Raw genomic sequence first — 23,878 nt, 5'->3', positions numbered from 1 at the left:
TTTAAGCTATCTAAAAATGTATAAAATTGGAAAAGTCTATATTGGAAAAGTCTAGATTTTTATAACTGTCTTGGGTAAATACCATCCAAGTTTTTACAACTGTACAGAGCCTATTATTAAATCCTGATTATTCAACTATTACAAAAGGTTCCCACATTAGGAGTCTGGTTTTAGTTCGAAAAACAACCTCATGTTGCAGAGCATAAACCATTCTAGTTTTATTATCATTTACTACAAACAGGTGGATACAGAAAAATTGAGTGAAAATTGAGGGCTTGATCAACCTCATGCTTCTTGACACTAAACATAACATGAATCACAAAGCAGATAGCTCCGATAAATGGAAAAATGCTACTGAATGAAAATACAAACAGAACTTGTATTATGAACTTACCCACTCAACAAGGCTCTCGTCACCTAGGGGTTGAGATGTATCCACAGGCTTACGTCCAGTAATAAGCTCCAAAAGCACAACCCCGAAAGAAAACACATCGGACTTTTCTGTCAGCTTACCACTTGATGCATACTCAGGAGCCATGTATCTGAATCAAGTCAACCACGGCTATTAGAATAAAGATGGTGTAATAATTACAATCTCTTGGTCCGTCCAGACTTTGATGTGAACAGAGACCAGTTTTAGATATCAACTTACCCAAAGGTTCCCATAACACGTGTGGTAATGTGTGAATTTGCATCAATAGCTAATTTAGCAAGTCCAAAATCAGAAACCTGTCAAGCCCATAATGTGATTTTCAAATGCATTGTATTGTACATATAAAGACAAGTTTACCAGAAGTTGGGCATACCCGAGCTTCGAAGTTGTTATCTAGAAGAATGTTCGACGACTTGATATCCCTATGGATAATACGGGGATGACCTGGGATTCAAATGAAGATTAATTCAGCTCTTACCAAATTCATATCATTTTTTTTTCATGCATTTAAAGATATCCAAATTATCACCAATTACTCAAGAAATACAACATCCACTGTTGAAGAAGTCAAGGAATATTAGTAACAAGTCTTGCTTCTGTCCTAGTCCATAAGAGGTAGCTTTTTGTTTTGTTATTTTACCTGATCATTAGGTAGTTTCTGCAACTGGCACAACAGTGATAGACAGAAAACAGAAGTGGATAGCTAATGTTTAAAGGATCTTAAGGCTAAGAATTACTTTCTTTTTCTTTTTCTTTTCTTTTTTTCAATATGCATTGGACACGTGAAAAAGAACAGTTTTATTCATTTAAAAGTCTCTTAAAATTCATTATTATAGATAATAAATGATAAAGTTTTTTTACTTAATAAATAATTGTTATCATTATCAATAACTATTGAAAATGGATAATATTTATTAATTAACAATTTCAAATAAAGTAAACATATTTTAAGAAAATAGATATATATAAAACTTACTCTTGTTATTAAAAATACAAATAGTGTGAAATAATTTACCATTAGAGTTTTATTGCTGAAAATAGACAATAGTATTAGAACTTTTAATAGACGTAAAATTGTATTAATAGTTGACAATTTTAGTTTTATTATTAGAAAGTACTATAACTTTCAATAGGCTTTTGTTTTAATGATTTTTATAAAAATGCAATTATGTTGAATTCTATGAACTTATGAAAAATACTACACACGTATCCGTACATCCTAATTTTTAAAAAAAAAAAGCTGTATCGATGTATAATTATTTGAAAGTTGCTTTATTTAGATTTTTTGAATATTGAATAAGAAAACTGAGATGTCTCCAAAATCTGTCAATACTTCTCGGTATTCGTCCCAAAACAACGAGTTGGGTTTGTGTTCTTCCTCTTTTCGTTCTTTCTGTCTGAGTGATTGCACTTATTAGAAGGCAGGTCTCTTATTTTCAGTGACATTGGCATACTCCTAAAACAGCATCCTTAAGTTTCCTTTAGCAACTCTTCGAGAGAGTTGTGTCCAATTAAATAGAAAATGAATTCTTTCTTTTTTACAGAAGATAACGCAGCTCCCAAGATTTACATTGCTTTAATTTGTTGTACTTGTTCAAAGTTCAACATAAGATTACTGTTTCTCCAGCTAAATGAAATTAATCATATATTTGCAGGAAAAACCCATAGATACAAGACCAGCATAACTTAACGATTTGACCTTCAGAAACTATATATTTTTTTTTTTTAATTCTCAAGTGTGTGGTGAAAACGTCTTCAATCCGTCCATAGCTTATTTCATTTGTTTCTCCACTCAATATATGAGAAGAGTCTTGTTTGTTATACTATTTTTGATATAATTCCATGTTGTCAACAATGTAAACACAAACTCAATTTTTGAAGATTCACAGAAGCGACAATCAAAGCAATAGTTACTGAGAAGAATAGAAAAATGCAGACGAGACTTTCCTTTTTGGTAGAGAAATGTTACAGAGATAAACTATGATAATAAAATGGGAAAGAAAAGAAGAATATAGGTCACTTACAGTCTTCATGAAGATAAGCTATTCCACGAGCTGCACCAATAGCAATTTTTACACGAGTGGCCCAATCCATAACAGGCCTACTTTTACCTGAAAGTTTAAGGAGCAATAGTCAATGTCAGTTACAATTTATTCACGAACTTTACTTTCAATGGTAAATAGTAAATTTACCATGAAGATGGAAGTAGAGGGTATCATTAGCAACATAGTCATACACAAGTAGCCTTTTGTTCTCGGAAATGCAATAACCTACAAGTGAAACCAAATGTCTATGGTGTATGCGACTAATTATCTCAACTTCAGCTCTGAATTCTCGCTCCCCCTGCTGCCCTCCAAACTTTAACTGCTTGACTGCTATCTCTTTACCATCTGCTAGGATTCCTTTGTACACAGAACCAAATCCTCCTTCGCCTAACAGATTCTGTACTGAAAACCCATTAGTCGCATTGACTAGTTCGTCATAGGTGAACCATGACCTCGAATTGCCTAAGCCACCAGGGTCATGTGGTGAATAGATGGAATCATGGACAGAGCCACTTCTGTTGTTGGATGCTGATATGTGTAACTTCAATAAGGCCGCATCTGAACATGAACAACATCTCACATTGTTGAAAACATGGAAAAACATAGACCAAAATTGTCATGTGGGAAATAATTGGGGGAAAAAGAATCAGCAAAACCAGAAATAGAAGAGGAAGAAGGCAACGGACTTGACTGGTTTTCAATTCAAACATGGTGTTGTGCCAACTTATCAAAACGGTGTCATTTTACTTTGATTAATTGTAATAAACTAGAAACCATTTTTTTTTTTTTTACATTTTACCAGTTGAGAACCACGCTTCTTCACTGTAGAGGTAAGCAGATAAATAAGGTGTAAAGGGTTTGGAAAGAGGTGTGTAATGTTTTCTGCAAAATTTCAGTGAAATTGTTGATTGAATCAACAGCTTTTCTCATCTCCATTCTTCTTATTTTTTCATTTTCCCCTTCCCCTTTCTATTTCTCCTAATTTGTTTACAATTTTAACTGGTTCAGCTGGTAAGATTTCCATTATTTGATCTGTGCAAGTGTGAAGTTGCGAGGTAGAGTTCAGCTCGTGACAAAAATGTTCAAAATTTAATACAATAGCATTCCACATTGTTACCTGATTTTGGGGAAGAGCCTAGAGAATTTGGCATAGCATAACCCCCATCAAGTCCAGAAGCCTTTTTCTTTCGCTTCCATATACACCATGCTGCTGTTCCAGCAATACTAAGCAACAAAAGGACAAGTACCAAACCAATTGCTAATGTGCTTCCCGTACTAAGGCCTCCTTCACCTGTGGATGGTGAACTTGGTTGAACATTAGCAACTGAGTCATTGGTGTCCGTTCTAGAATTCAAAGATGGTGGAGGCGCGGGTGGAGGAGCCGGAATTGTAGCGTTTGAACTTTCTGGAGGTGCCGGACGTGGAGTTGAATTTTGGGGTGATTTAGCAGCTGGAGTTGGACGGGAATGTTTAGGTGGCGTGGATGTTGGTGGGGCTGGTGAAGTCTCTGGTGGACTGGGAGGTAGAGTTGAACTTTCTGGGGACTTTGTGGGTGGTTGTGGTGGAGCAAGTTTTGGTGGCCCAGGCACAGGCGGAGCAGGGCTTTCAGGGGGTTTGGGTGGTGGCGGGGCAGGTGAAATAGCTGATGGATTGGGAGGAGGAGGAGGCCTTGTAGGTGGATCAGAAGGTGGTGTTTCAGGGGGTTTGGGTGTTGGCGGGGGAGGTGAAAGAGTTGGTGGTGGATTGGGAGGAGGAGGAGGCCTTGTAGGTGGATCAGAAGGTGGTGTTTCAGGGGGTTTGGGTGGTGGCGGCGCAGGTGAAATAGCTGATGGATTGGGAGGAGGAGGAGGCCTTGTAGGTGGATCAGAAGGTGGTGTTTCAGGGGGTTTGGGTGTTGGCGGGGGAGGTGAAAGAGTTGGTGGATTAGGAGGAGGAGAAGGAGGCCTTGTAGGTGGATCAGAAGGTGGTGTTTCAGGGGGTTTGGGTGGTGGCGGGGCAGGTGAAATAGCTGGTGTATTAGGAGGAGGAGGAGGACTTGTAGGTGGATCAGAAGGTGTTGTTTCAGGGGGTTTGGGTGGTGGCGGGGCAGGTGAAACAGCTGGTGGATTAGGAGGAGGAGAAGGAGGCCTTGTAGGTGGATCAGAAGGTGGTGTTTCAGAGGGTTGGGGTGGTGGCGGGGGAGGTGAAATAGCTGGTGGATTAGGAGGAGGAGGAGGAGAAGGTGGATCAGAAGGTGTTGTTTGAGGAGGAGGACTGGAAGATGGTGATGGTGATTTGGTTGAAGATGAAGGTGTAGGCTGAGGAGGGGGAGACGTAGCAGCTGATGGGGTAGCCATGGAAGGAGGGGACGCTGGTGAGACAGGAAGAGTTTCTGTTACATTATTGGAAGGAGGTGCTTGAGGTGGTGGAGATACAACTGGAGTGGGAGTGCATGTAGTTGAAATGGGCTGAGATCGTGGTAACTGCAATTTCTTAGCAATGCCAAAAAGATTCAATTTTTTTGTGAAGCTCACTCAGAATTGTCTGCCTCACAATCAGATCTGTAGATGTCACAGTAATCAATTTCCAGTTAAAACCAAACCACAATTGCCAATATCCAGCTTACCTTCTTGATAAACGCTCAGCCCACATCACAAAAACCTTCAAAAACTTCAGTTCCAATTACAGAACACAGCTTTCAGCAACACCCAGATCACTAAACCACTTACAAACCAAAACCCAGAAACCCCAAATCAAGAAAAGTCACCTCCTCTTTGTCTCCATCTATTCTTCTACAGCTACCATCAGCTATTGAAAGGTCCAGTAAATCTTACCTTCACAGAGCAAAAAAGAGAGCTTCTACTCAATTCTTTGAAGCAATTGAAAGCTTAAACCAGAAACACGGAAAAATGGGGTCTTCTTTCATAACTCAGTACCAAATCAAACGACAAAATGAAACCGACTTTCCCAGAACAACGCTCTTGACGCAGCTGCTTGAATGTGAATACATACCCGGATTATTTATAGTTTCTCGAGATTTAAAATGAATAATAAGGTCCCTATCAATATATGATAACGTTCTTATGCAGATTTTATCTTCAAAAACGAAGGTGGATGGTATAAATTTAAAATAGATTAGACAGAAATTACGCAACGTTGCGGCAAAGTAAAAGAGGAAGCCCCCTCTCTCCTCTCGCCAAAAGCCTATCAATGTTTTGGCTTTTTTTTCTTTTTCTTTTTCGTTTTTCCTTTTTTTTTTTTTATGTTATCCGTATATTTTATTTTATTTAAAAATTAATAAAAATTCGAATTAACAAAAATAAATAAGTTAATCTTAAATTTCATAAACTCATTATTTTATCAAATTACAAAATCAAAAAGGGTGTAGTTCTTTTTTTAATCATGTTAATTAACCTTGTTTTGCTTGATTAAATAAGTAAATATTAAAGGAGTCCTTAGTAATTTTTTGGGTATGCGATCTAGCCGTTTGAGCCTCATTATTTGTAAATTATACCCTTGTTTGAGCCCCATTCTTTCGGAAAATTCATTTTTCAACAGTGTTTTGAGATCATTTTAACCACACATTTTTCAATAAAATAATATTACACGCAAATATAAAATTTTTCTTTATTTTTTAACCACACATTTTTCATCAATACACTATTAAAAAATTCGTTCTTCCAAAAAAATGGGGCTCAAACAAGGGCTATAATGAGATGAATAGTTATTCTTTTTAAAAATGAGTGGTTGAAAAGTTTTTGATTTACGTGTAATATTATTTTATTGAAGATTGTGTGGTTAAAAATAAAAAAGAGAAAACTTTAATTTAATGTAATGAGAAATAATGGGGCTCAAACGGGAGCTAAGGTACAATCATCATTCTAATTTCCATGTAAATTTCCGTGCTTATAAATCAGATAAAGAAACTCCTTTAAGTGCAACAAATTGGAGTCCCCTTCAGTTAAGTTCCCGTTTGGGTCTCATTAATTTTCATTCCATTATATTTCATTTTTCTCTCTCCTATATTTCAATCATATAATCTCTCATAAAATAATATTACACGTAAACCGAAAATTTTTCCTTCTTTTCCAATCACTCATTTTTTAAAAAAACACTATTTCACTCATTCTCATTACCACAAAATGGGAGTCAAACGGGGGCTAAATACTAGACATATGAATAAAAAATAAAACAAGACAATGAATTATCATACAAATCTCCTTAGATGATCAAATAAGCTTTTGTGACTAAGTCAATGGCATCGGCTCTATCCTTTTAAACAAGATAATAACTTTTGAGTTAAAGCACAAGATGAAAATTTGAGTAAGTTTTAATATTTTTCACATCCTACGTAGCCAAAACATGTTCCATCGGAATGACAAATTCCCAAGTAGAATTATATACCTCCGCAAAGAATGGCATTAAATTGATAATTGCATGCATTATATTCGACAAACAATAGTTGAATACACTATTGTTCTTTTGTATCAGTGTCAAGCTAATTCCATTGTTGGGAGGACATTTTTCGGATAGAAAAATTAATATTCCTACCGTTAGTGCCCAAAGCAGCCCTTTTTTTTTTTTTTTTTTCACCAACACACTCTTATGTGGGTTCCAAGTGACCAAAAAAGGGGTCAAAAAATTACTTGTCTTCTTCCAAAAAAAGTCCTCTAGGGGCTAAAAAAACACCATATTGTCTAGGGTAATTTACATTTATAGAGACTTTTATTGTATTAAAAATATAAATAATTTTATTATTGAGAATACTCATGATACATGGTATAAAAAAAGAATCGAATAATTTTTCTCATTTAATTTACTATTCAAATTTTCTAATGGTCCAATGACTCGTGATCATTTGGACTTTTCCTATTGTCTCTGTTGACTCAAATATTCTAATATTCAGCTTAGTATCAAAGACTTATTCAAGGGCTTTATTACATTTTTTTCCTTTTTTTTTAATGGCATTAATGAGTCCTTACACGTTGACGCGTTCTGATTAAATAAATGCCAAATTTTAAATAATAAAATATATACCTACTCGTCATTCAATAGTATTAAATAAGAAATATAACTCAAATAGAATCATAAATGAGTGGTATTTACTTTTAGTATATTTCAAATTTTAATAACCTTTAAATTCTTCAAACTATCATTTTACCTTTTTCCAAAGTTTTCTTTTTGGCTACTCATTGGGAAATTATAAGGTGGGAGAATCAATATTATTACACTTCAATAATCGAGATTTAATTACAAAATTTGAATATATTATGCCATCTTTTGTGAGAATTGATATCATATTTTTAGTAAATTTTAATAAAAGCTAATAAAATTTATAGTTGAAAAGTTGCAGAACTCATGAAATATATGATTAAAATTAATTATTGACTTTAATTAAGACTAAAATATGAATTTTAATCCCTACCAAACGGCCTTGTTAGAAGGCATTAGTTTTGGGAGGACAAAATCATTTGTGACTATTATTTATTAGGAGTATGTTTGAGAGTGATTTTGAGAATTGATTTTTTTACCGTTAGGAGAAAAGTGGGGTCCACCTGTGAGAGAAGAAATCAAATATAACGACTGGAATAATAAAATAACTGTCAAAAAATCAATTTTTTGGATAAAAAAATCGCTTCCGAACATGCCCTAAATATTTTAATTCTTTTTGGTACCACATTGACCCACTCGCCACTCACAAGTCACAAGATCATTATGTCAATGTCTAGGGCCCCAAAATAACCAAGCAACACATGTAACGACACAAATGTACCAAAGAATAATGACTGGTCGGATGGGTCACCTACATCCAATTGGAATGCAATGTTTGTGGCTTTGGGCAATCTTATGTTCATTACATTTTTGACTTACATAACACATCATCAAAAATTGCAAACCTTGATATTTCTATATGTAAGTATTATGTTATAAGTCCAATCAATTTTAAATATAAACGCTATTAATATATAATTAAAATAATTTTTATGGTAGTTCTATTATTTAATTAATATTCAATTGAATTAAAATTGGGATAAAAGATATAATCAATAATTAAGATTGACGCATCCATATCTCGTAATTGATCGAATCATATTGACGAAAGAATTACAGTTTCATGATAAACGAACAAATTTAATTTTGTCATACGACATGGCATTTTTCGTCATATGTATTGTCTTAAAGACATTACTATATATCAATCTGGGGCGAGGAATATGAATTGGTGATAAATTAAAAAGAGTATTTAAATTTATCAATTTTGATTAGATCAAAATAGTAATTACGTCATTAGGTGTCGTGATTTAAAATCTAACGGGTCACACACAAATGGAAAACTAAAAGAATGAGAGTTAACAATTAATTAATTAATATGAGATTTAACAATTAATTAATTAATAAGTGTTGGAAATTTATTAATTTGGTTGCTTATTAGTGACCCAAATTAATTAATTAATGAATTAATGGACATAGTTAAATTTTAGAGACGAGCCAAGTCCATTTTGACTTATATTAATATATTGTTAGGGTTTGAAAAATATGTAGAGAATATAATTATACATGATAGCACAAGAAAAGATATCCCAATTTTCTCAATCTTGTTCCCTGTGTGAATATTCATTGGATGATGGAAAATTGAAAATTGTGAATTGCAGATCATGATTGTTCATATTACAAGATTGGTAAAGGAGTTTGCAAAATTTACAAAAGGTATAATTCCTATCACAATTTCTATCTAAATACGAACTAGATCCTTGGTGAGAATTGAAATTGTTTTATTTTCTGCCGTGTAAGATTGAGTAAATTTCCAACAATGGTATCATAGATTACTTTGTATTTGTTAGAAATTATTTTGAATATTTGGGAACAATCAAAAGTTGATTGTTGTTCTTTCTCTTGAATCTAGCAATTAAATAATTTTTCGGTCAAAAAAATTGGATCTGAAGATAAAGATGGCTACAGCGGAAGCCACCACCGATAGTGGCGAAGAGCCACGCAATATGCAACACCCAAAAGGCAACATGTTGCCACAGGGATGGAAGTAGCAGCGATTGTCATCGATGCTCGTTGCAACAACGACCGTTGCTACTGCTGCAGTGTCGTTCGCAAGCGTTCACTGCTACAGTGAGTGCAGTCAGTAGCTACGGTAGTCGGCATTGCCAAGGAGAAGATGAAAGAAGTTTTTTTTAGGGTTTGGATGAATTTCGGGAACGAGGCCTGTTTTGCAATTTTTGAACCTATGTGTCCCTATCTACATTATTATAAAATGGGTCATGATGCAATTTTAACATAAGGGCCTTGATTGTTATTTCTAAAATTTTTTTAAGGCTGTTTATAAATTTGAAATTAAGATCAAATTGCAATTTTCAAAATAGTTTTGAATTTAGATATTAAAATTAGTTTTGAATTAAATTTTAAAATGGTTTAAACCCAAAATTTTGCACCTGTTTGGTTTCGATTTTTCAAGTCAAAATATCAATTTTTTTATCGTTATTTAACATGATCAACCATCATTTTTAACTTCTTCACTTATAGGTGAGACACATTTTTCTCTCTAACGATCAAAAAATTTATTCTAAGAATCAGTACTAAAATTGATGACCCTAAGTTGCATTTTATTTATTCAGAAATTTTATCTTAAATTATAATGTTAATTCAATTAAAATTAGAATACGACTGTAATTTGATATTTAATTGAAATTTGATTTTAATTAAATTATTCACACAAATATATTTTCAAAATTAGAATTGGACTTTAATTTAACAATTAATCAGAATTTGATTTTAATTAAATAGTTCCGCCCTAAAATTTTTGTTGGAATTAGAGTTGGAGTCTAATTTTAATATTTAATCAAGCCCTTAATTGATTCTCATTCTTTAAAAAAATACATTCTTAAACAGTGTTTTGATATCATTTTAATCACACATTCTTCAATAAAATAGTATTATACACAAATTCAAAAATTTTCCTTATTTTTTAACCACGCATTTCCATCAATATACTATTCAATAATTCATTCTTATCAAAAGAATGGGGCTCAAACAAGAGCTAAATTTTGATTTTAATTAAATTCAATCTCTTTAAGTATTGAAATTAGAGTTAGACTCTAATTTGATATTTAATTAAATTTTGATTTTAATTAGATAAATTTGCCATACAATTGTGGAATTAGAGTTGGACTCTAATTTGGCATTTAATTAAAATTTGATTTTAATTAAGTGCGTATTTGAGCTACATTATTTCGAAAGAATATATATTTTGAAATAATAGATTGATAGAGAATGTGTGGTTAACAAATGAGGAAAAAATTTGAATTTACGTATAATATTATTTTATTGAAAAATATGTAATTGAAATGAAATCAAATCATTATTATATTTTTTGTTTTTTTTGTTTTTTAAAGAATGTGACTGAAACAAAGCCTAAGTAAACCCGCTAAACAGATTAATTGATTAATTGATTGATTTGATTAATTAATTATTTAATTGTTCAAATCCATTTGTCTAAATATGGGTACTACAGGTGTAAGTAAAGCTACCACAAGGGTACTTACGGTAAATATATTTTTACCAATCTGTTGGAGTATGAATAGTTTCATTAGCAAAATCCCGTTATTCAATCGATGAACCTAATCTTAAAAGACCCACAACGATCATCAATATCAAATATTTGCCGAACCTTCCAACAAAAGTCCACCAAATACAGCATTAGTTCGAAGAATGAATAACCATGTAATGAATCCAAATCCTCTAAATTAAGAAGAGCAAAATTGAATGCACAATCTTCAAATTCAAAACTCACAAGCAAAGTGTTTCGAACCATAGAAAAGGATATATATAAGCTCATAAGGTATCTCTATCTTTCGGACACTACAAAAGGGCAGTATGATGAGTTGTGTGGCCTTTTCCCTGTCAAAGAAAATGCAATGCTCTGACAAATGGTAAACAATTAGAGAAGTAAAGTAATTTTCTCAGAAATTTGCTAAAAGAATAGTGGTTTGAAACCGCAATAGACCTTCAAGATTTCCCCATCTTTTGAACACAGCAAAATATTTTTCAAGAATTGTAACGGAGATATGTGGACTGCCTCCCCATAAAAGAAAATAGAATACATGACAAATGATAAACCATTAGAAGTTAATAATAATAATAATAATAATAATAATAATAATAATAATAATAATAAAATCAGAACTTTATTGTAAAGGAACAATTGATGGGCTATCTTATAGGACTAAATTAGATCGACAGACAACTAGCACATCTCAACAAACCAGCCAAATACAATGGAAAATAAAAACCACAATGAATTGACAATCAAAATGAGCAATAACCAAATAAATGCAACAAAACTTAATCCATGAATAATATAAAACATCTCAACAAACCAACCAAATACATTGTAGATGACACACCCCGCCCCGTGTAACACCACTAGATCCGGACGTGACATGCGTCGATAATAGATACCAACCAAAAGTCAGACCCACCATCAAGGCTACTACAAATACATTATATCACTTTTTATACATCATTTTTCTAACAAAATTTCGGCATTATCTCCCCTGTAAACAGGACTAACCAACCTGTGATCAATTTCACACAAATCCCAAACTATAGCACAGCACAATAAAGATAAGCCTAAATCTCCACTTTTACCAAGAAATACAATGAAATATACATATGGATAAATAATACATAGTGAGCCCCATAACTATTTACAAGTGATGCAAAATCACATCAAGACATGAACATGCATCCCAAAATATTGACTACATGTTCTATGAAGTGAGTCATACTAACAAACTCTGTCGTGTGGCTCTGACTCCAAAATCAAGGCTCAACTCCAAAAGATGCCTAGATTCTCAACTGCTGCCTGATAAGGAAAAACGTGAAAAAATATATGAGTTGATAGCTCAGTGAGTAGAGAAAATTCAAAATAAATGTACCTTTTCCATTTATACATTTTTATTGAAAATCAAATTCATATCATTTCATAATTCACAAGCTACCATCATGTAATTAAAGCCAAAAAGTGAAATATTCACATAAGGTCATAAAAATATCATCTTAAAATCATGATATAATATCAGCTGATAACCATGATATAATCTCATCACATCAAACGTACTGAAAATCCACAAAAAATATACCCTCTGATTGAAATATGTAATCCGCCTCTCGGCTAAAAACTTTCTCCACGGGCCTTTGGCCCCCTCGGTGAACGAAAGTCGATCTTAAAGATTTCTTATAATCAATTCTAGAATAAGGTCAAGACCCCTCTGTGAACTATATGTACACGATCAAGACCAATGTCAGGTCAAGACCCTCCGTGTAGGATAGAACACAATCAAGACCCCTCTGTGAACTAGAAGAAGTATATAATCATTGGTACTTTTCTGGCCGATCTCAATATTGCATGTCTCATATACCAAACAAATCTCAATATCACATGTCTTATATATCAAGTCACAAATATGCCATAAATAATCTTTGATATTCCATATGTATCATAATAAAAGAGATTTTCAAAATAACCATGTAATTCGAACACATAATTGTATATAATTGCGCATACTTTAACAATATGCTTAATTTATAAATATTTTTAAAATATTTATATTTTTCCACTCACAGAACTATGTATGCCAAAATCAATTCGATTGGTACGCTGTCCCGATATTCGTATCGCCGCCTGAAATATAATATAATTTTTAAATCAATAATTGACTATTTGAAGAAATTCCATTAATTAAATATGCGATACCCAAACTTAATTATTTCACGTTTAAGCGATTTCTAACGTCTCTTTAATTACTAAAATTAAATTTTCTTTCATTTTACTCAATTTCATAGTTTATTATACTTAACCCCTTCAATAAAATTAAATTTAACCTAACAATCTAACAACTATAAAATCAAACATAACTTAACAATAAGTAACTTTTTACTTACCTTTCAAAATTGAGAAATTCAAGTCTAATAGGATACAACACTTAATTCCTAACACATTGATGAATTTTCCCCCTTTTTTCTTCTTTTTCTTCCTCTTTTTCTTTATTTTTTTCCTCTTTTTTTCCTTTCTCTTTTTCTCTCTTCTCTTTCTCTTACTCTACACAGTTTTTTTTTTTTTTTTTGTTTTTTTTTTTTTTTTTTTGGTTTTGTATTGTGTGTGTTGGTGTTATAAATTTTGTTTTGGGTGGAATTGGATTGATATCAATCCAATTCCACCGCCTCACATACTATATTTTATTATTTTATTTTAGTTTGACTTTTTTTTTAAAAAACTTAATGTATTACAAAATTCACCCTCTTAAAAGAATTTCGTCCTCGAAATTCAATTAATCATGTATGAAAAAAATCGTGAATACTGAGAACGCATCTGCTCTTCACTTTCCCATGTCGCTTCTTCTACATCATGATTTCTCCACAAAATTTTAACCAAAGGAATAGTCTTACTACGCAAGACTGTTCCTTCCTGTCCAATATCTGAACTGGTTCTTCTACATAGGTAAGATTTTCCTTCAGCTCTACTGGTTGTGATTCCAAAATATAAGATGGATCTGAAATATACTTACGAAGCATAGAAACATGGAATACATCATGAATTCTAGACAATTCTGTTGGCAAAGCCAATCGATACGCAACTGGACCGATGTGTTCAACAATCTCATATGGGCCAATAAACCTCGGACTCAATTTACCTCGTTTACCAAATCTGATAACACCTTTTCATGGAGACAATTGTAGGAAAACTCTATCTCCAACATCAAATTCAAGGTTTTTTTTACGTCTATTTGCATAGTTCTTCTGTCTATCTTGAGTTGTCTTTAACTTTTCTTTAGTTATCTTTCCTTTCTCAGCAGTAATCTGGATATATTCAGGACCCAATAACTTTCTTTTACCAACTTCATCCCAACATACTGGAGTTCTACTTTTCTTACCATACAGTGCTTCAAAAGGAGCCATTTCTATACTCGAATGATAATTGTTATTATAAGCAAACTCCATCAAAGAAAGATGAGTATCCCAATTCCCTTTGAACTGTAGTACACAAGCTCGTAACATGTCTTCCAGAGTCTGAATATTTCTTTTTGACTGACCATCTGTTTGTGGATGAAAAGCTTTACTGAAATGAAGTTTCGTACCCATAGCTTTCTGTAAACTGGGCCAAAATTTAGAAGTGAAACGAGAATATCTATCTGAAATAATAGATACTGGTGCCCCATATAAACTGATTATGTCGTCAACATATATTTTTGCCAATTTATCTAATGAGTAAGTGACTTTAATAGGCAAAAATCTAGCAGTCTTCGTCAATCTGTCTACAATGATCTATATGCCATCATGTCCACTCTGAGTCCTTGGAAGTCCAAATAGAAAATTCATAGTAATGTGTTCCCATTTCCACTCAGGAATAGGCAACGTTTGTAACAATCCTGCTGTTTTCTGACAATTTGGTTTCACTTGCTGGCAAATGAGACATCGGGATACAAACTCAGCTATTTCTCTCTTCATTCCATGCCACCAATAGTGTTCTTTGAGTACACGATACATTTTTGTACTACATGGATGCATCACGTAAGCTGAACTATGTGCTTCTTCTAAAATTTCTCCCTTCAATTTCGAATCATCTGGAACACATAATCTGTTTCCATAACTAAAGCTCCGTCATCTCGAATGGTATAATCTGTATGCTTACCTTTACTAACTTCTTCTTTCAATTTGTTCAACATTGGATCTTGAGTTTGAGTTTCTTTAACTGTATCAATCAAAGTAGGCCTCACTTGGAAATTGGCAAACAATGCTCCTACACTGGTAACTGATAATTGAGCATGAGAAACTCTGAACTCACCAAATAAAGATGAACATACTGCATTAGTCTGGTTCATAGGACTCAATATTCTCCGACTGAGAGCATTGGCAACTACATTAGCCTTCCTTGGATGATAATCAATCTTGCAGTCGTAATCTTTTATCAACTCTAACCATCTTCTTTGCCTCAAGTTTAACTCTTTTTGATCGAAGATATACTTTAAGCTTTTATGATCTGTATATATCTGGCATCTCTCACCATACAAGTAATGTCTCCAAATTTTCAAGGCTAGGACAACTGCAGCTAGCTCTAAGCCATGTGTAGGATAATTCAATTCATGTTTCTTCAACTGCCTGGAAGCATATGCTATAACTTTCCCATTCTGCATCAAAACACAACCAAGACTCTGACGTGAAGCATCACTATATCACAAACTCTTCACCAGGAGATGGAAGGGTAAGAACTGGAGCTGACACTAATCTATTCTTCAATTCGAGGAAACTTCTCTTACAATTTTCATTCCAAACAAATTTAGCATTCTTTCTAGTCAAACTGGTCAAAGGAAGAGCAAATTTGGAAAATCCCTCTACAAAACGACGGTAATAACCTGCTAAGCCGAGAAAACTCCGGATTTCTGTCACATTAGTAGGCCTTTCCCATTTTACCACTACCTCTGTTTTCTGCGGGTCAACATAAATTCCTTCTGCTGATATGACATGTCCCAAAAACACAACTTTATCAAGCCAGAATTCACATTTACTGAATTTAGCATACAACTGCTCATCGCATAGAGTCTGCAAGATGATTTTGAGATGCTCTATGTGCTCATCATGATCTCGAGAGTATACTAATATATCATCAATGAATACAATCACAAATCTGTCTAGATATGGGCGAAACACTCTATTCATCATATCCATAAATGCTGCTGGTGCGTTGGTCAACCCAAATGGCATCACAAGAAATTCAAAATGACCATACCTGTCTTGAAAGCAGTTTTTGGCACATCACTGCCCCTGATTTTAAGTTGATGATATCCAAAACGCAAATCAATCTTTGAAAATACTGCAGCACCTCGAAGTTGATCGAACAGATCATCAATACCTGGCAAAGGATATTTATTGCGAATTGTTACCTTATTTAATTGTATGTAATCTATGCACAGTCACATGGTGCCATCTTTCTTTTTCACAAACAAAACTGGTGCTCCCCACGGAGATATACTAGGTCTGATGAAACCCTTGTCTACCAACTCTTGTAACTGAACATTTAGCTCTTTCAATTCTGCTGGTGCCATTCTATAGGGTGCCCCTGAAATAGTTGCAGTTCCTAGAACCAGATCTATACTGAACTCCATATCTCTGTCTGATGGTAAGCCTGATAATTCTTCTAGAAATACATCAGGAAAGTCCTTGACCACTGGGATATCTTCAAGTTTTAGTTTGCTAACATCTGTATCAATTACATGAGCCAAATATGCATGGTAGCCCTTGTTGAGTAATCTTCCAGCGTCAATAGTAGATATCACACAAGACGGTAAAATTCTACGCTGTCCATTGACTATAATTTCAGGCTGTCCTGGCTGTCTAAACACAACCTCCTTTTGAAAGTAATCAACTGAAGCTTGATTTGTTGCCATAAAGTCCATACCCAAGATAACATCTGATGACTCCTCTGCCGCCTGCTGAGTCATAGCAAAAACTTTTCCCTAGGTCTTCGGTCATCCTACTTGCCCTTTTGATTTTGTACCACTACCGCTTGCGATATTAGACTGGGCCATACTATTTATACCTGCTCTGTTAGCTGAATCATCTCTCTAAGTCTGATTCTGTCTTGTACTACCAGCACTCTACTGAAGAAACATCCTCTGTGCCATGCTACCCTCCTGGAATGCAACTGGGCAATTCTTTTTCAGATGTCCTTCTTGACCACAGCGATAGCAAACACCAACTCCCTTGAACTTTAAACACTCTCCAGGATGAGATCTTCCACATAATTGGCAAGAAGAAAATCTGGCACTAGTAGAACTTTCTCCCTGTCTCGGAGTAAATGATCTCTGGAAAGAACCTTGAGTATAATTACGACTGGCCAATGGCTGCTGTATAGTACTGGGACTGAATCTAGGACCCTGACTTCCTTGGAGTCGAGATTTGAATTGACCTAAACTGGACACACCAAGTCGAAATCCTCTACTATCCCTCCGTGGTGGTCTATAGCTAGAAGCACTTGCCATTGTCTGACTACCGCTTGCTCTGAACATTGTTTGTTCTCTACCACTTGGCCTATCAGAAATGCTCTTTTCTACTCTCAAAGCTGATTCCACTAATTTGCCAAATTCATTCCAGCCGGCAGCTGTTACTACTGACCTGATTTCTTCCCTTAACCCATTTTCAAACCGTCTGCATTTATCAATTACGTTGTTTACCAGAACTTGGGCATACTTTGAAAGTTCAATAAATTTCACTTGATATTCTGCAATAGTCATCTGGCCTTGTATTAGTTTCAGAAATTCTTCCTGCTTTGCATCTTTATAAGACTGAGGGTAATAGGCATCGTAAAAGATACGACGAAAATCTGTCCAAGTACTGATGGAAGGGTCTAGATATGCGCTCTGTACCGACTGCCACCAATCATACGCACCCTCCTCTAATAAAAAGGTGGCAAGACACAACTTCTGATCGTTTGAGCAACCCATAACGTCAAATACCCTCTCTATCTTTGTCATCCATGCCTGTGCAACTATAGGATCTGTTGTGCCAGTGAACCCTTTAGCCCCTAACTTTGTAGCCCTTTCAATACTAAAATCTCTGTCAGTATTACACATAGTAGATGCAATAGCAATAGCAATTCTTTCAACAGCAATAGGATCAGTTCCAATCATATTTCCCTATCCCTGTTGTTTAGGAAGCTGGTGAACTGATTCATCTACTCTCTCGGGCTCTCTCAGTTCATCTCTATCAGGAGTAATGTGAGACGGGGGCAACATTTCTGGAGCCTTCGAGTTTTGCCACCACGAGGCATGACTCACCTATAGTTATGCATGATATGCTAAACATCAGAATGTATGCATGTACAATGCAAACCCATGAACTCTAATGCGTGCTTTGATACCAAACTGACACACCCTACCTCGTGTAACACCACTAGATCCGGACGTGGCATGAGCCGATGATAGATACCAACTAAAAGTCGGACCCACCATCAAGGCTACTACAAATACAATATATCACTTTTTATACATCATTTTTCTAACAAAATTTTAGCATTATCTCCCCTGTAAACAGGACTAACCAACCTGTGATCAATTTCACACAAATCCCAAACTATAGCACAGCACAATAAAGATAAGCCGAAATCTCCACTTTTACCAAGAAATATGCCCCATAACTATCTACAAGTGATGCAAAATCACATCTAGATATGAACATGCATCCCAAAACATTGACTACATGTTCTATGAAGTGAGTCATACTAACAACTTTGTCGTGTGGCTCTTGACTCCAAAATCAAGGCTCAACTCCAAAAGATGCCCAGATTCTCAACTGCTGCCTGATAAAGAAAAACGTGGAAAAATATATGAGTTGATAGCTTAGTGAGTGGAGAACATTCAAAATAAATGTACCTTTTCCATTTATACATTTTTATTGGAAATCAAATTCATATCATTTGATAATTCACAAGCTACCATTATGTAATTATAGCCACATAAGGTCATAAAGATATCATCTTAAAATCATGATATAACATCAGCTGATAACCATGCTATAATCTCATCACATCAAACGTATTGAAAAATCCACCAAAAATGTACCCTCTGATTGAAATATGTAATCCACCTCTCGGCTAAAAACTTTCATCACGGGCACTTTGACCTCCTCGGTGAACGAAAGTTGTTCTCAAAAACATCTCATAATCAATTCTAGAACACGGTCAAGGCCCCTCTGTGAACTATATGTACACGACCAAGACTAATGTCAGGTCAAGACCCTCCGTGTAGGATAGAACATGGCCAAGACCTCTCTGTGAACTAGAAGAAGTATATAATCATTGGTACTTTTCTGGCCGATCTCAATATTGTATGTCTCATATACCAAACAAAGCTCAATATCACAAGTCTTACTTATCAAGTCACAAATATGCCATAAATAATCTTTGATATTTCACATGTATCATAATAAAAGAGATTTCCATAATAACCATGTAATTCGAACACATAATTGTATATAATTGCGCATACTTTAACAATATGCTTAATTTATAAATATTTTAAAAATATTTATATTTTTTCACTCACATAACTATATACGCCAAAATCAATTCGATTGGTACGCTGTCCCGATATTCGTATCGCCGCTTGAAATATAATATAATTTTTAAATCAATAATTGACTATTTTAAGAAATTCCATTAATTAAATATGCGATACCCAAACTTAATTATTTCACGTTTAGGCGATTTCTGATGTCTCTTTAATTACTAAAATTAATTTTTCTTTCATTTTACTCAATTTCATAGTTTATTATACTTAACCCCTTCAATAAAATTAAATTTAACCTAACAATCTAACGACTATAAAATCAAACATAGCTTAACAATAAGTAACTTTTTACTTACCTTTCAAAATTGAGAAATTCAAGTCTAATAAGATAGAGCACTTAATTCCTAACACATTGATAAATTTTCCCCCCTTTTTTCTTCTTTTTCTTCCTCTTTTTCTTTTTTTCCTCTCTTTTTTTTTCCTTTCTCTTTTTCTCTCTTCTCTTTCTCTTTCTCTTTCTCTGCACCGTTTTTTTTTTGGGTTTTGTGTTGTGTGTGTTGGTATTATAAATTTTGTTTTGGGTAGAATTGGATTGATATCAATCCAATTCCACCGCCTCACATACTATATTTTATTATTTTATTTTAGTTTGACTTTTTTTTTTAAACTTAATGTATTACAATAGAGAACACCACAATGAATTGATCATCAAAATGAACAATTCACTGAGGTAATGCAACCAAATTTGATCAACATATAAGTAGCACATCTCAACAAACAAGCCAAATACATTGACAATGAATTGATAATCAAAATGAACAGTCACCAAGTAAATGCAACAAAACTAAATCCACTACCAATCCAACACATCTCAACAAACCAGCCAAATACATTGGAAGACAAAAACCACAATGAGTTGGTCATCCTCAATCACTAAATAAATGCAACCAAATTAAATCCACCCGTAACACTACACAACTCAAAAACATAAGAGAAAATCAAATTGGACAGCAATCCAAATATGAAAAGGTAATTCATGTACTGACTCAAAACAATGAAAAACAGAGAACACGGCAAATCAATCATCAAAATGAAAAATCACTTGGTAAATGTAACCAAATAATATCCACAGGCAACAAAAGACACAAGAAAATTATCATTCCCTCACGAGCGAAATCTATATAAAAAGAAATCGAAGGAATAAATTAACAAATCAAAATTAAATCAAAGAAAATAAAAAATAAAAAAAATCACAAATTCTAATGCATAATTCAAATACTGGCATAATAAAAATGAAAACATACATCTATATCTAAAAACCGAAGCAAGATAAAAATAAGAATTTGTTGAAAAATAAAAACTCTACTCAAACTGAAACAAATTAAACAATTCTGCTTGCTATTCATTTAATGCTATTCGACGGACAGAGTCAATATTTTTTTTGATCGGTAAGTATGTTAGTCAATATTATTATCAAGAAAGGGGGAGAAAGAAGAAATGCAAAAGAAAAAAAGATAAGTAGGCCTGAAAATCAATAATGAAATTATATTTGACAGATTTGTAACTCCTAACAGTACAAAAATAACATATTATATAATCCGAATAGATTAAACGAAGTGACCTTACTCAATGGAGTTGAAAGAGATCGAGCACCGCAGACAATTTTGGCATTGTTTTCTTCCCTGCACCATAAATATACCTGGGCCAACGGTAAAGCAATATAAAGTCGGCACTAAGCGGTGGAGAACTTTGGCTTTTCAGACACCATTGAATAAAATTCCTCCACCAGTGGAGTATTCTGAACTCAACGGAGGAGAAGGGGCGCGAAGAATTTGAATTTGGAAATAGGGCGGTGATCTCTTTATTTGACCGTTAGGGGTCTATATGGTATGTAAAGGAAAGTATAAAGGTCAAAGGGGAAAAAATAAATAATAAAAAAAATACACAACTTGTTAGTTATATAAAGATTGTATGAGGAAAGCAGGGGCGGAGCCCCATTAGGTCCAGTGCAGGCAGATGCCCGCACTGAACTTTTGGGCTCCACTAGGCCTAAATTTTTTTTTTTTTTTGGAAAGCCTAGTTAACAACCCAGATGAAAGCCCAAGTAACCACAGCCCATAATCCGTTTACATTTATTGACCCAAACCCATCATTCAATTAACCCGTTTGAAATCAAAATCAAGCCAAACCCTTAATCACGTCTCTCTCTCCATCTCTCAACAGACTCGACTCTCGCCTACTTCTCTCGGACTCGAAGCTCCGCCCGTCTTCGCCCCTACACCGGTGGCCGACATCTCCTAGATTAGGGGCTTTAATCTCCTTCCTTCAGTTCCCTATAAGTGTATCAACTGAACTGCCGTCTAGATTTGGATGCAACTGAACTACCATCTACCAGTGCTATCGCCTCCCGCCAGGCGCTACCGCACGGTCCGCACCAGCTGCTGCCTCTAAAGAAGGTAATTAATTTAGATGTTCTTCCAAATTCCAACTGAACTGCTGTCTGTCGGTGCGAGTCTGCTAGATACAAAGATTGATTTTATGGCTGCTGCTGCCTAATTTTCATTTTATCGATTTTGCCTGCTGTTGGGATTGGGGAAATAATTTTGCTTGTCTAATTAATATTTTGTTTTCTTTCCTTGTTGCAGATGTATCTTCTATTTGTTGCAAATTCTCATTTAGTCATTCTCACACCGTCACACAAGGAAAACTTGGTATGTGAATTGATATTGTGAAATTGGATTGATAGTGTGAAATTGTGAATTGTGAATTAAATTGTGAAATAGTATAAATTGCATTGTGAATTTGCAATTTGGAAGGTGAATTGATATTGTGAAATTGGATTGATAGTGTGAAATTGTGAATTGTGAATTAAATTGTGAAATAGTATAAATTGCATTGTGAATTTGCAATTTGGAAGGTGAATTGATATTGTGAAATTGGATTGATAGTGTGAAATTGTGAATTAGATTGTGAAATTGCGAATTGATATTGTGAAATTGGATTGATAATATGAAATTGTGAATTTGATTGTGAAATGTGAATTGCACTGCGAATTGAGATTGTGAAATTGTGAATTTATGATTCTTTTGTCATTATGAATTATTCTCACTCACTCTCAGTAATAATTGGATATCAAATATTTAAATCCAGATATCAAATGAATAGATACTTTCAACGAAAAAGGAACGTAGATAATATTGATGAGGGGGTATCGAATGATGTGGAATTTGATGTCACAAAACTTCCAACTAATCCTGGTCTAAGGATACCCATTTTGGATTACAATGCTAACATCCGAGATGAAGTTCGAAGAGTATATATGTTAAAGAGCCCTTGTCAGCCCAAGATCATGACTTTCCAAAACGACAATTTGGAGTAACAATTAGACGACTCAATCCTTCGTGGTTTAAAGAGTTCAGTAGTTGGTTGGAGTACAATGTAAAGAAGGATGCTGCTTATTGTTTATATTGTTATCTTTTCAGAACAAGTTCTGGAAAGCAAGGTGGCGGTGAGTCTTTTGTTGGCGAAGGTTTTACATATTGGAGAGATAAAAAAGACTTCATACTCATGTTGAACTTCATGATAGTGCACATAATGAAGCTCGCATTAAGTGTGAAGTGTTGATGAATCAAGAGCAACACATTCAATCAATTTTCTACAAACAATCAGAACAAGCAAGAAGTGCATATGTTACACGTCTTAATGCATCCATTGATTGTGCTCGAATTCTTTTGCGATAAGGGCACTCATTTCGAGGTCATGATGAATCTGAGGATTCTCTCAATCCAGATAACTTCTTAGTACAATTGCAATTTTTGGCTACTCATAATGGAGCTATTAATGCCGTTACATTGGGAAATACAATTGCAAATTTACATCACCTGATATTCAAAAGGATATAGTAAATGCTTGTGGTATTGAAACGATCAATGCTATTATCAAAGATGTTGGTGACTCGCTATTTCCTATTCTAGTTAATGAATCTCGTGATGTGTCAATGAAGGAACAAATGTCTATTATTTTACGTTATGTAGACAATAGTGGGCATGTCAATGAACGCTTCATAGGGATTGAACATGTTACAAGTACCACGACTCTATCACTTAAGGCTACAATTAATAAGGTATTTTCTAGATATAACTTGAGCATGTCTAGATTGAGAGGACAAGGTTATGATAGAGCAAGTAATATGCAAGGTAAGTTTAATGGTCTGAAATCACTAATTTTGAAGGAGAGTCCATGTGCCTTTTACATTCACTGTTTTGCTCATCAACTCCAACTTGCGCTGGTGGTTGTGGCAAAGAAGAACATCCGTATTACTAACTTCTTTCGTGTGGTTGGGGACGTGA

The 23,878-nt window shown here is 34.3% G+C and overlaps 2 protein-coding genes across 2 annotated transcripts; both read right to left on the bottom strand.

The window, feature by feature from the left end:
* Positions 1–256: 256 nt before the first annotated feature.
* On the bottom strand, positions 257–5,613 carry LOC111406191 (proline-rich receptor-like protein kinase PERK10). Its single transcript, XM_023035459.1, has 7 exons — positions 4,262–5,613; positions 3,596–4,168; positions 2,626–3,036; positions 2,458–2,544; positions 807–877; positions 653–729; positions 257–542 (listed from the first exon to the last, which is right to left on the bottom strand). The coding sequence occupies exons 1-7, from the start codon at positions 4,812–4,814 to the stop codon at positions 383–385; spliced, it is 1,932 nt and encodes a 643-aa protein (XP_022891227.1). The 5' UTR covers positions 4,815–5,613; the 3' UTR covers positions 257–382.
* An 11,507-nt stretch (positions 5,614–17,120) lies between these two features.
* LOC111406831 lies at positions 17,121–18,152 on the bottom strand. Its single transcript, XM_023036199.1, has one exon. The coding sequence runs from the start codon at positions 18,150–18,152 to the stop codon at positions 17,121–17,123; it is 1,032 nt and encodes a 343-aa protein (XP_022891967.1).
* Positions 18,153–23,878: the final 5,726 nt, after the last annotated feature.

Source organism: Olea europaea, chromosome 12 (genome assembly GCF_002742605.1).
Source record: "Olea europaea var. sylvestris chromosome 12, O_europaea_v1, whole genome shotgun sequence".
NCBI lineage: Eukaryota > Viridiplantae > Streptophyta > Magnoliopsida > Lamiales > Oleaceae > Olea > Olea europaea.
Note: the sequence above shows the minus strand (reverse complement) of the source record. Positions and strands in the feature narration are given on the sequence as shown.